The sequence below is a fragment of the Megalops cyprinoides genome, chromosome 16 (genome assembly GCF_013368585.1).
Source record: "Megalops cyprinoides isolate fMegCyp1 chromosome 16, fMegCyp1.pri, whole genome shotgun sequence".
NCBI lineage: Eukaryota > Metazoa > Chordata > Actinopteri > Elopiformes > Megalopidae > Megalops > Megalops cyprinoides.
In genome coordinates this window covers 32,806,552-32,820,757 of record NC_050598.1, presented here as the reverse complement: position 1 = coordinate 32,820,757, position 14,206 = coordinate 32,806,552, and the positions used below count along the sequence as shown (strand labels likewise).

General features: G+C 46.9%; 1 protein-coding gene across 2 annotated transcripts in view; it reads right to left on the bottom strand.

Moving 5' to 3' along the window:
* Positions 1-9,591: 9,591 nt before the first annotated feature.
* The window catches only part of LOC118791029 (dachshund homolog 2-like), an 84,466-nt gene continuing 79,851 nt past the window's right edge, over positions 9,592-14,206 (bottom strand). For both annotated transcript variants that reach the window (XM_036548243.1, XM_036548244.1), the window contains 2 exons: positions 12,775-12,840; positions 9,592-9,979 (listed from right to left, as the gene is read on the bottom strand). In XM_036548243.1, coding sequence (XP_036404136.1) covers positions 9,942-9,979; positions 12,775-12,840 — 104 coding nt within the window. In that variant the 3' untranslated portion in view covers positions 9,592-9,941. The remainder of the gene's footprint in view (positions 9,980-12,774; positions 12,841-14,206) is intronic.

Here is a 14,206-nt window from a genome sequence, read left to right as displayed (position 1 = left end):
AACAGGATTGTCCGAGGTAATCTTTAGCCTATAGGCTGGTGTAAAATGTGATATGAAATTAAGGCACAAAGGGGTTACATCTCTGTCTATCCGTGTGTGATGGTTATTACTTTCGGCAGACATTCTCCTAACTGTCCCTGAAAATCATCCTTTCCATCGTTTCCTGGCTCCAAATGTTTTCCATAGACGCTGTATACGTCCCACGCCAGCGCCAACATAACGAACATCTGGCAGCAAGGTGTATGAAACTGCGACAGACAAAACCCCCCTCAGCTCAACTTCTGTAGCAACGCCCAGGATGTTTTATAGTATAAATGTTATACCCAATCCACGTAATCTGACAATTCTGCAAAATATTTTCTCCAAGACCTTATTGTTAACACGGCAAATACTCTACCTATAAGCAGGGCACAGCTGGAAAATGAAACCGACTGCATTCGAATTTTAAAAGATTGCATCGCCAGTGCTCTGTATGCCCTTGTTTGATGGATCAAGATGGATTAATTTTTGAAAATGATTCAGGAAAGAAAAATGGCTAAATTCAATTATTTTTGTTGGCACTTCCAGTATCAGGGTTGCTTAATGTTGCTTTTGTATTCAGCCTCTGCCGCGCTACAGAGAGAGAGAGAGACGGGCGGACGGAGTGATTGAACTGCGGAGATACGGTGTGATATTGTGTATTTGCCTAAAAGCCAACGCCGACACTAGAATCATTGTACTTCCGTATGTTCCAGTCCCTCTTATCTAATGAAACACTTCAGAACCCAATCCATCTAATGAACAGTCTGCATTAATTTTGTTTTCTAATTTATCATTGAAATTCAAGAGATGTTTTTTAATCTTAAGATTGCTTCGACACAACGCATTTAAAAAGCATTTGGCAGGGAGCCATTTCCACGCATTGACTATATTTAATGCCGTTTTGCGGATGCGGACATTAAAAGTGGCCTTTTACATGAATAGCGTATTCAACGTTTGCAAAGAAAAGGCAAAGCAGGGAAATGGAACGCCGTCCTTTGTGAAACGCGCTCCGCACCATGTGCATCACGGCACCGGGACTGGAGGCCTGGCCTTTTCAGCGCACCACAAAGGGTTCAATCCAAAACTTACATTAGTCAGATACACTCTCCTAAAGTCCGTACACTATCTAATCCCCCCCAATTATTTAATAATTCAGTTGGTGTATTCATGGATATGTTTTGTTCCAAACTGAAAGAACATAGATAGCAGTATGTTTTAATTTTGCACTGATGCCACACTGACAAAATAGCTATAAGCCTTGGCATGTCTCCATAGCTGAATACTGATGTGCTTCAGTGTCACAGATTTAGGGGACCTATTTTCTAAGATCCACTTTATTGAGGAATTGGGATAAATCTGGCACTGTGACCTTTCAAATGACACTTGTCACAACTGAATCTGCACTTAGGTGGCACTTGTGTTCAGTGCTGTTTGGTGGCCTTTCCCAGGTAGTCAAGTAAAATAGACAGCTGCGTTTCTAGAGTATATTAAAACAAAATTGTAGAAGCTGCTATGTTTGCGGTCTGTGTTATTTTCCCTTGGATACCGGAGTCCTAACCTATTCCCCTGCATTAATGCAATCGGGTGATTTAGAAACCAAACATTTAGAGTGAAAACCTTTCGGTGCTTTCCCGGAAAAAAGACACTGAGGGATTCTATCGTGCTGGAAACCTCTGTGGTCTTTGTGGACAGAGAAAATGGAGAAATTGATGGCTCTCAGTTCTATCTGAATAAAAATGGTCAAGCGTGAAATATTGATCTTTGACATTGCATTTCTCATCTGGCATTATCTTCCCCTTGCTACTGTGCAGCATACAAATCATTCTACAAAATAGCAGCACAAAGATCGCTGTGCTACCAAGGGCCAGTTTAGTAGTACACAAGTCCAAACCACCCCCAGTTTATGGTCTTCTTTCAACAGAATCTCCATGAAGTGTTACTGAAGCAGCAGGTCCTGCCAGGTCTCTGGATGTAAACACGTGAGGATGGAGCACTCTGACACAGATGCTGTAGTTGAGCACAGACACGCGCAGCGTCAGGAATGACACAACAGCAGAGCTCCACACCACATAAAGGTCCTGTGGTCCAGGGGAGATGGGACATGTGCTAAACCATCAAAAGCTCCAAGTGATGACAACACCCCCCCCCCCCTCCTCCTCCAATGGAAGTCAGGGTCTTGTTTTGCTCAGGGTTTCTTGTTATGTGGATTTTTGACAAGATCCAGGCCCTTTTTGACCAAATGATTGCCTGAGGACTAATGAACTAACAAGGCATTGTGGGTAATTACCAGATGACAGAAGAGCAGGTCAGCACGGCAGCTTTTTTAAAGTGATGCTGCGTACAGAAAGCGCCCCCTGCCCCAGGCACCAGTCCCACCCCATTATTAATGGATGACCTTTACTGTGCTTATTCCAGGGGAAAGAAATGAGGTCTTAGCCTCCCAGTGCTCTCTGGATGAGCCTGGTTTGCACCCACCACCCACCTTTAACTGCACCGGGTGCTTCCGTGTCACTTCCTCTCTCTCTTCCTGTCCTGTGAGGACACTATGAGCCTCCATCAGCCAATCACAGCAGTGCACAAGCTCCATCTGATATTCACCTGTTGCAGAAACACCATGAGTTTAAAGAACTGGCACACATTTTTACTGCTCAGGGACGACTTTAGTGAACGGGTGAACTGGTAATCAGAATGTGCTCAAAGGCTCTTTGTTAGCATAAATGGGGTGCCACTATTAAAGAAAATGTTACATCAACGAGAAATGCAGTATTGGCCTTCAGCTTCAGCTTTTGGGTCTTTGACAATTCAAATATAGTCTTAAACAATAAGCCGGCATTGTTGAAGGTACTGAAACACAACGTGTGCAGAGGGATCCATGGGGAGCTGTCAGGTTTGCGCCTGGCGGGGACCTGGGGGCCACTGCTGTAGGAGGGAGGGGACAGGAGCCCTGAACAGCGATGTGTTTAACAGCATAGCCTGCTCTAAGAACGCTGCGGCTCCGTCATACCTGGGAGACCATGCCAGTGGAGTCAGGTGAAGAACACGCATCACACTGACAGCGAACAACCACCTAGTGTGTTTGTAAGTGAATGTGAGTGTGTGAATGAATGTGAGTGTGTGTGTGTGTGTGTGTGTGTGTGTGTGTGCTTGTAAATGAGTGTGGAAGTATATGTGTGAGGGTGGAAGTGTGTGTTTGGGAATGAATGTGTGAGTGTGTGAGTGAGAGTGTGTTTGGGAATGAATGTGTGAGTGAGAGTGTGTTTGGGAATGAATGTGTGAGTGTGTGAGTGAGAGTGTGTTTGGGAATGAATGTGTGAGTGTGTGAGTGAGAGTGTGTTTGGGAATGAATGTGTGAGTGTGTGAGTGAGAGTGTGTTTGGGAGTGAATGTGTGAGTGTGTGAGTGAGAGTGTGTGTGTGAGTGAATGTGTGAGTGTGTGAGTGAGAGTGTGTTTGGGAGTGAATGTGTGAGTGTGTGAGTAAGAGTGTGTGTGTGAGTGAATGTGTGAGTGTGTGAGTGAGAGTGTGTGTGTGAGTGAATGTGTGAGTGTGTGAGTGAGAGTGTGTTTGGGAGTGAATGTGTGAGTAAGTGTGTGAGTGAGAGCTGAGCAGAGAGACCATCCACTGAGCACGTACACGAAAGCAGTGCCATTCCTCGAGGCTCAGCTATATGCTCTCTAAGCTTTCAGCCCACTACTCAACAATGCTACTGTCTTTAATCGTGCTGAATTGCTTTGTCAGCTTTTCGTACTTATTAAAGTGTTTGAGAACAGGAAAGTATACAGCTGGTTGAGGACAGGATCTAGCACCTCCTGCTGACCGATGGAACACGGGGGAGGGGCATTGTAACAGATCCTCCCCCAGTGATGTCACAATGAAGAACTGAGGGGCAGAGAGAGAATGGGGGGCGGGGCTTGCTGAGTTTCCTGATGTGCGTGTGGGAGACGTGGAGTGTGGAGGATCTGTAAATGATGAGAAATTATAGCTGTCAGAACTAATAAGAGCCTGCCGCATTGTGGCTGTGGGCGAATAAACGCACCAGGTCTTTATCTGCCGTTAGAGATGGCCGCATCAAGACAAGAGATGCCACACTCACTGTACTCTAAAATTAGACACAGCGTCAGCAGCGGTTTGAGGGGACAGTGTGCAGCACTCAGAGATAGCAGGGAGGTGCAGATTAGCAGTAATTAAAAAAGGGCAAGCAGACAAAAGGCCTTCGGTCCTTAAAGAACACCCAGAGAACTTGGGGTTAGCGTGGATATTGGAGGAAGATATCACAGCTTCACACAGAATAGTTACTATCAATATTATCACTATGCCCTGGTGTCTGCATTCTTCACCGTGTGAGATTCATGAGTGTGACAGCAGATTTCAAATTAAGACCAGACTCTTAAACAGGAGCCTCTGCTCTGTCCCTGTACAAACCGCAGCCTTGCAGGGTACTGTACCTGTAGGGCTTTTTTGTGGGTGCAGAAGGGGGAGCTATGGGGGTACTTCTGTGTACCTGTGTCACCAAACTCAGAACAAAGAGCTGCCCTCTAGTGTGGGAAACTGCAGAGCAATCTGGATGGGAGGAGTTACAGAGAGTGGGGTGTGGGGAGTGGGGAGTGGGGAATTGGGAGTGGGTGTGGGTGACTCCTCAAACAGATGGGAGGTGGAGAAGAGGAGCACTCACCTTGTGGGGACTTTGTTCCTCTGTCGCCATAGTGACCTGTAACCCAGTGGCATTCAACTGCACAGACAATGATCCCTTAAAGTATGAATGAAAACTGATGGGAGTGGAAGTCCGCAGCCCCTAAAACCATTTCAGCTGTGGGGTGGTGGAGCGGAGAGATAAATAACTGTGGCGGTATCTGCAGGACGGCGTGAGCCAGGCGCCCGCGCCGTTCCATTTCCGTTTGGTAACACCATTCATCACACAGCGACAGCCACACGCGCACCAGGGGAAGCTGGGATACACTCCAACACACCTGCACAACACTGCAGCCTGCCACTGCGCACACACACACACACACACACACACACACACACACACACACACACACACACACACACACAGATACACACTCACACACACACACACACACACAGATACACACTCACACACACACACACACTCACACAGATACACACTCACACACACACACACACTCACACACACACACACACTCACACTCACACAGATACATAGGGGCATACACACACACACACACACACACACACACAGATACATAGGGGCATACACACACACACACACACACACACACACACACACTCACACTCACACTCACACTCACACTCACACTCACACTCACGCACGCACAGTGGGACATACACATTCAAATACACACACGTATACACACACACACACACACAAGTAGACATGTACAGTACACTCATAACCAAGTATACAGAAATGTATACCTACATGCGCAGACACACAGGTATACAGACAGGTACATACATGCACACACACCGGTATGGACACTAGCACTCACACATGTACATACACCCACACCCACATGTGCAGGTACACGTGTGCACGCACACACATACAGGTATGAATGCACACATACAGTAATCACTGTCTGATCACACTCTGGACCGGAATGAGTACATGTCAAACGTATACATACAAGTATTCACGCACACACATACAGGTATGAATGCACACATACAGTAATCACTGTCTGATCACACTCTGGACCGGAATGAGTACATGTCAAACGTATACATACAAGTATTCACGCACACGCAAAGGCAAAAAGCCCACTTTGGACTTCATGCTTCATCGGGCCCGACCTGCTGAGGATCTTCACCTGTTCGACTGTAAAAGCAGGTGTGACCTGCACACAGACGTCCTCTCCATGTCCGCCATACCATCGGGGTGCGTTTCCCCGGCGAGGGGAAGCCTGGGACAGCCGTCAGGAGCGTTTCGTGCGGAACGGCTGTAGACCATGCAATAAATACAGCGCTGTAAACATTAATGGGACACAAATTGCTGGTGCAACAGCAACAAGACCAGGCTCAGTCGGACGAGCCGAAAAACCTTTAGAAGATGTTTTGCTCAACAGCGAGCTCGGTTGTAAATGCTGTGGCTTTCAGCGGGGGTTCTGTAGCTGTTTATCCGCGCAACAAAGCGCTATTTTCAGGCTCCGCGTTTCAAACTCGCCGGAGCCCCTCGGTGCCACAACAGCGCCGTAAACTCGGCAGTAATTATTCTCCGCGAGTATTTGACAGTCATTCCAACAGCTGTGTGCATATCTATAAATCTTTAATGCGCTGGTTCGTTTCAGAAAAACAATTTTCCAGCATCGCTGAGGCCAGACCATTTCAACATCAGCGTTTCCGACCTGGAAAGCCTAGGAGGGAGGTTTTTAGGACTTTGTCTAAATAAAAAAAAAAACCCATGTGCAGACACCTCTCATTAGTCTTCATTAGCCTTCACCGAGAATCGTCTAATGAAGGTGTCTACGACGATGCCCCCCGTCCTGCCTGACGCGTTTTTACTTTGGCAGTAAAAAGGGATATTTTGTTGTGCTACTCTATATTAAATGCGTAAAGACGGCATGTTCTAGCTGTGTGCTGAAGATTCCATTCGCAGTTTGCAATATACCGCGTACTCGGTTAAATTCAACAAACGGCAGTTTCACAGATGCCAAGAAATCGACCCGAACAAGGCAAAGTGCCAATGTTTTAAATACAAAAGCTCGTTTCCATTTTTGCTTAAAAAAAAAGAAAAGAAACATCTTTATAACAACAAAGAGGCATTGCTGTGAGTGACGCAGGAGTCTGACAAGATATATTATGTGGAAAAAACTTGAACTAACAATTTGCTCTCATGCTGCCCTTTTTAAAAATGACAGTCTGGTGTGGGTCTCATCTGAGGGCCTCGGGTTAAAATCCCTCTTGAGGCATTGCTGTTGTGACCCAGTTGCTTTACCTAACTCTCCATCAAATCCCATCTGAATGGACGCATGTAGGAAAGTTTAAGTTCTTAAATTGTAGGGACGGTTCGGTGCCCCTGAATTCAGGAATTATGTTCTCCATTTCAAACTTGAGCTGTTCTTTAAATCAGAATCGATTTGGTGCATGCGCATTTTTTGTCAGACATCGAAAATTCCCCAAAGTCTCTGGGAATGAGCACTTTAAATATCCCTGAAATTTAATCTGCTCCACGATATTCCGCTCACCCTGACTGTATCCACTCCTCTCGGCTCAACATCCCCCTGGCGGACAGCGGAACTGCAGACAGGCAGAAACGCCACACCGAAGGATTCTGTGATACTTATGTGGTGCTCTGCCCTCAGTCTCCACAAACCCAGCCACTGGGTTCTCCTCCTTTCCTCATGTTAGCATGTTCATTTTTCTCCATTCCTCTACATCTCTCTGTTTCTCTGTGTCTGTGTGCCCTTGATCTGTTGGGTGAATGGAGTGAACTTAGGAACAGGTAGAATGGAGCGGAATTCTTCTCTTTCCCTCTCTCTGTCTCTCACTCCCCCCCCCCCTCTCTTTCTCTCCCTCTCCCTCTCTTTCTCTCACTCCCTCTCCCTCCCTCTCTTTCTCTCACTCCCTCTCCTTCTCCTTCTCTCTCTCCAGAGTGGCAACACAATGGCAGTTTACAGACTGACAGAGGCATAACAGTGCCCCCTCTTCTTCATCTCTGTCATCTTCCTCCTCCTCCAGCCCCCACAAGGAGTGCTGACATCATCCTAATTACACCCTGCCCCCCTGCTCCCCAACAGCAAACAAACAAACCCAGGGAGACTCATTACAGTGTTTGGGGAAAAAGTCCTGATTCATTACAGGAATAGCAGGGAAAATACACAAACCAGACACTGACAGAGTATGTGTGTGTGGGTGCATGTGTGAGTGAGTATGTGTGTGTGTGTGAGAGAGAGAGAGAGCGAGAGAGAGAAAGAGAGAGAGAGAGTGAGTGTGTATAAGTATCTGAAATAACTGGGCTGGCTATAAAGTGTAATTGTATCATCACTGCAATGACATTAGTAGTTATGTTTTTACTTGATTTACTTTCCTATCTTAATGCCCTTTCAGAGGGTACAGCACATTGTGGACCCTTGCACTGGTTAAGATGGCAATAGTGACCCACAGTTTTACTGTTTTACAATCTACATACTCTTTAGCCGAGTGAATGTAGTCCCACACCAAGCTGGCTCATTTTATTATTCCACAGCAGTTTGTACTGAATTAAAGTTTTCCATATTAACTAATTACCACTTTAGAAAATAAGGACTCATCACATTGCTGCCATCTTTACCAGTATGGACTTAACTAAAATAATCTGTCCGTGTTTGAGATGAACACCCTGCTCAGAGGTGGTGCTGCTGTTTTTGGTGATTGTGTTTCTGTACGCTGCTTTCAGGTGCTCAGCATGACTCTACCTGCCAGCCCAGAAGCACCTGCAAGCAGCCGTTTCAGGGGCGGACGCCCACAGCCCAGCAGCCATGAACTTCCAAAAGTCCCCCTGAGACATGCGACACAACAGCAGAAATACAGCTGTTTTGGGGGGATGAAAAGAGTAACATTCATAATACCATACACATAGCAAGAGCAAAAAATATTAATAACTTACACAACAACTATATTGTCATTTTTACCATTAACACTACTGTGACTAATAATACACATCCACAGTATACAGCTACTTTTGCATCAGAACATTCTCCAAGCCTGAGTTCATTTGGAGAGGGAAGTGTTGCACACTGGAAGATGACAGACAGACAGACACAGACAGACAGCTGCAACTGCAATCTGAGTTCGTCTGTGTTGCAGAAATGCCCCAAATATGCAAAATTGTTTTATTAAATTGTTACATCGTGAAAAAATATTTTAATATTACCATTTTATATGTTTTAACTGGCCATTTGTACCCGTTTTATTTTTTTTCAAGCAGCCTGCATTTGATGCGCTCTGGCACATTTTACTTGCGTCTCTACTTTCTCAGTAAAATGCGTCCACGTTTTACATTATCACCATACCACACACTTAAAAAAAAGGTAAAACAGAGGGGTTATTTTAATACTGTATTTTTTTCAAGAACAACAAAGATTTTCAAACGGAATACAGTACAACTGAAAATCTGCTGCAGAGAATCTACTGGTTACGCTTCAACATTCCTTCAAACTGAAGCTGGACTAAAAACACAGAAAACAAATCAAATAACATAATGTTCTTCACCACAGCAATGTGAAAGAGGGGGCGGGGCTATGTGGGCGGGGCATTATTGCATCAATCAGCCGTGAGCAGGACAACACTTTCATTCTACATAATTTTCCAAAAATACCGAGAGGGGAAGAAGGGGAAAAACAAGTTGAAAAAAACACACATTTCTCCATTTCAGTCCCTTTGCAAGACAGAGAAACTGCTTCAGAAACATTTTATAGAGCTGATGAAATGCATGTATCAATATTTATATATATATATATACGTATATATATTTTTTTTGCTTTTTGTGTTTCTTATCCTTTTCGATCTTCAGGTCTCCCTGTGTCACAGATGCTGCCCCCTGCAGGCCGTGATGAGGAAATGGTCACGGCCTCCGGAGCTGGGAGGGAGAGGAGGCAGCAGAGAGGGGGGAGAACCTCGCCTCCTTTCCCAATGCCCACGAAAAGTCGGCCGCAGGAAAGAAACGGTCAAAAAGAGTAAAAGCATGATATTTTTACAAGTTGTCATGGCAACGGGGTGGAGTACCGGTGAGGGACACGCCACGCTGTCCTGCCATGGGGGTGGGTGTGGTCGAACCCCGCCCTGGGAGACGGGCATCAGCCAAGGGAGTCAAGGAGCCCCATCTGCCCCTCTTCCCGGCCAGGGAGAGTCTGTTGCCGTGGTGACGCTGTCCTTCTGCTCCGTCTGCCACCTCTGACATGCTGGGATATGCGTGGGGGGGGTGGGTCGGGGGTCCTCATCAGTACATTATGGGGGTCTTGATGTACGCTCTGTTTTCTGTGGGGGGGGTACACAGCAGGAGAGCAGAGTTAAATCAGGAGCGCCTCGGCACTCTCCCGGAACACATCACTCCTCAGGCTGCTCTGCGTCTGCCGTTATCTGCGGCTCCGTTCCTCCCAAACACGCTGCAGAGATTACACCTTCACATTTCACTCATTTATACGGCTGGATTCCCTGCAGAGGACAGTACCTGCTTACAAGCCCGGCACTTTAACCACTGCACAACCCAGGATGTAAATAAGCACAGCAATCAGAGAAGGACAGAGACACAGAGAGAGAGGGAGAGAGGATACACATCAGTCCTGTGTAAAGACTGCCTGGCCCCTGAAATACCCCTCAACAAAACCACTTCATCTGATATGATTTGGAAGAAAAATGTGCCAAGGGCTGCTGCAAAACATTTCTTTAGCAGACAGATTTAAAATAGAACAATATCTGTAGCTTTTTTACATACTGTCCATTTATATAACAATAATAATAATAACAACAACAACAATAATAATAATACTTATCATTATTATTATTATTATTATTATTATTAGCAATATGCAGCAGAAGTAGCTCAAAGACACTGGATGTGTGTAGCACCTGGCTTTTGCCCTGTTTGAAGAGGGTTTGTGACCTGAGATCCTACAGAGTCTCTTTCCTGCTACAGCAGTATTAGCCTTGTGTGCCCCACTCCCAAGGAGAACTTGTCAAAACACTCATTTATAGCTTCCTGTCTCCTGGGAAATGGAGCTTTTTAACTTTCCCACAGGGAAAAAACTTTGGGTTGCATGTTGTAATAAAAGCCTAAATTCATGCAGACTCAAGCAAAGCTGCCATTAAGACTACATTCTGGAGACAAACCCCCCCCCCCCCTCTTCCACACACACAATATGAAGAGCTTTACAGGCTCTCTGGCTGTCAGGTTCTACTCTGAAAAAATATGCACTTTTAGTCTGGGGACAGCTCAGTAAACAGACCCTCTGTTTCTACCTAATTACAGAGTACTGGAATATTTATTTAGTGAGTGCAATATTTCCTTCCTTTGTCAGTGAAATGTTACCAATTGATTGGTCGGTTATGTCACATGGTTAAGTGACCAATCCTGTCATGAGGTCACAGAGCTATTTGCCTGCACCCCTGTGAGAGCACAACCACACACTGGAACCCTGACAGGGTGTGATCAGGAGCGGGACATGGAGGAAACCTCTCAAACGCCTCTCAGAAGCTGCACAGCATCACATGAAACAAACCGTGACACGGACCCCGATCCCTGCGGTTTCACTCTCCGTCTCAGTCCAGCACTCAGGGAAAGTACCTGTTCTGCACACAACTGCCAGCCCGACTGCCTGCAGCTCCACGCGAGTTAACCAGGTGACAGAGGCACCAGATGCAGAGAGTTAACAGCTTCAGCCAGCATTTCCCTCCTCTCTCTGCACACATAAACTGCAGCTTCCCTGTAGCAGTGGGGGGGGGGGCTGTAATGACCCCCCCATGCCTCGCTGGCCCCGTTATTTTCTGCACATCCAGCAAACTGTTTACTTTGGGCAGATCTGGGACTGTAAAACTCTGACCCGCCTCTCAGTGGTAGCGGCTCCCTCTCTCCGACCAATTACTGACCTGCAAACGTCTTCCGGAAAAAGGATGGTGCCCTGGGGTCTCGTTTAGGGAGTGCAGCCGGCTCTAAAGCAGGTCGTTTTGTGTTTTTTCGCATGGTGTGCAAATGCATAATTAGCTCCGGTGGTTGTTCTGATAGCTGGCCTGAAACAGGTACCCTACCTGCCATGATGAATGGGGGGGGGGGGGGGGGGGCGTAATACGCTCAGAATAAGGAAATGAGAACATTGCTATATAAACGCAAGCACCCAAAGCAATAACTCTACACCTTTTCCACCACTCCCCCACACACACACAAACGCACACACACAGATACACACATGCAGATGCATACACACTCACAAAGATACACACACACAGATATACACAGACACACTCACACAACCTCTGCTGCAGAGTAACGGTATAGTCTGGGGCAGGTGTGGGTGGTGCTGGGGGTGGGGGGTTGGGCAGGTGTAGGTAGTGGGGCGAGGGCTGGTGCGGGTGGGGTGGGTGGTGGGGGCGGTGTGGGTTAACTGGATTCCTCCAGGTGTTCTGTGTAAATGCAGCAGGCACTGACAGGTGTACACGACGCTCTCCCCTCTCTCTCAACCCTGGTCTCTGAAGCCACTCAGGTAACGTTCCCCACCTCTCACTTTATTTCACATTAAAAAAAATGGCAGTAACTGGTACAGAGCTCACAGCAAGAGAGAGAAGCCAGAGGCATTAACACGGCCGTAACAAAGGCTGTATCAGTCAGAACACGCCAGCACAGGAGCTCATAACAGGCTGCTGCCAGAGGCATTAACACCGCCGTAACAAAGGCTGTATCAGTCAGAACACGCCAGCACAGGAGCTCATAACAGGCTGCTGCCAGAGGCATTAACACGGCCGTATCCGTATCGGGGAATCGAACCAGCAACCTTTAGTTTATGAGCCCTGAGTGTTATCACTTTGCTACACTGCCACCCCACTGTAGGTTAATAATGCAGTGCTACGTTCACAATACTTAAATTACAGTGCAGTGTAATGTCAATGCCAGAACTAAACCCAGCCCCACTGACTGCTCAGTGCCAGGAATCCCGTGTTCACAGCTGGGATTGAGTCTCTCAGTCCATCAGACTTGTCCTGCAAGCCTCAAAACGAGAACCGAAAATGAAGAGGAGAAGGCCGATCAGGTGATTCAGGGTAGAGAAAACCCTGATCCATACCTGGTAAGGCTGAGTTTTCCTGCTGACTCTCGCTGTGTTCTGTCTCCACCTCTGGTATCACTGCCTCTGTGATCGGACAAAACCTTCGTTACACCACTTACACACACCGTTAATCAATTAACAGAACATACAGCAAGGAGCTATAATTAATTTAACGAGTGTAACCTTATAATAAGCATTGAAATTCACACTTAATTGATACACATATCACTTATGAGGCATTAATGAGGTGTTTTAGCAGACGCCGGCAGTTAAACGAATATGGTCATGCAGAACCACGCTTATCTACCATATTTAATTTCCATATCCACTTCAAAGAGGCTGCAGGTGTGAATGACTAGCTGTTCAGCGTCTGTTAAAGCCCTGTTCCTGTGATAACTGAGTGCTTCACAGAGTGCTCTGTATGTGCGCGTGTGTGAGCGAGCACATGTGAGTGTGTGCGCGTGTGTGTGAGCGCATGTGAGTGTGTGTGCGTGTGTGTGAGTGTGTGAGCGTGTGTGTGTTTGTGTGTGAGTGAGCGCATGTGAGTGTGTGCACATGTGTGTGTGTGTGAGTGTGTGCGTGTGTGTGTGTGCGTGTGTGTGTGTGTGCGTGTGCGTGTGTGCGTGTGTGTGCATGTGAGTGTGTGCACATGTGTGAGTGTGCGAGTGTGTGCGTGTGTGAGCGCATGTGAGTGTGTGAGTGTGTGCGTGTGTGAGTGTGTGAGTGTGTGAGTGTGTGAGTGTGTGAGTGTGTGCGTGTGTGCGTGTGTGTGTGTGAGTGTGTGCGTGTGTGCGTGTGTGAGCGCATGTGAGTGTGTGAGTGTGCGCGTGTGTGAGTGTGAGTGTGTGAGCGTGAGCATACACCAGTCCCTGTGATGGGCTGGGGATTGTATCGGCAGGGCTCACTGGTTCATCAGCGTTACCACAGTAAAGTCAAATGAAAAAGAAAGAACGCTTCCTGACTGAAGTCCTGTCTAATCAGCCGTCGGTAAATGCAAGCAGATGTGGACTCCTTTCCGCACATTAGTTATACGCACATAATTTGTCCACTTAAAATGTTGCGAGATAAAGCCATGCAGAATCGAGCAGCTATTACAATTACTTGCCATTTTAAACTGTGGCAAATTTATTTCCTGGCCTGTGCGATAAGCATCTGTCTCAGCTTCCTGAGTCGGGGCGGATGACGGAAAAGCCTCCAACCGTGGCACCAGCACCAGGCAGAACAGCAAAAAGGAGCAGGTGCAATTACAGGGGTGGGGGTGGGGGGAGGAGGGCGATCTCTATCTGTGCTCCATGTGCAGTAATGCACCTATGACTATGTACACTGTGCTTTTATGTACCCGGCTTTACGACGGCGGGTTATGTGTGTTTGCTAGCTGCCTCTGCGCTGGTGCTGGCCAGACCGTGTCCCTCTGTGCCGCTCTGTTCTTAGAGGAAGACGTGGAGAGGCA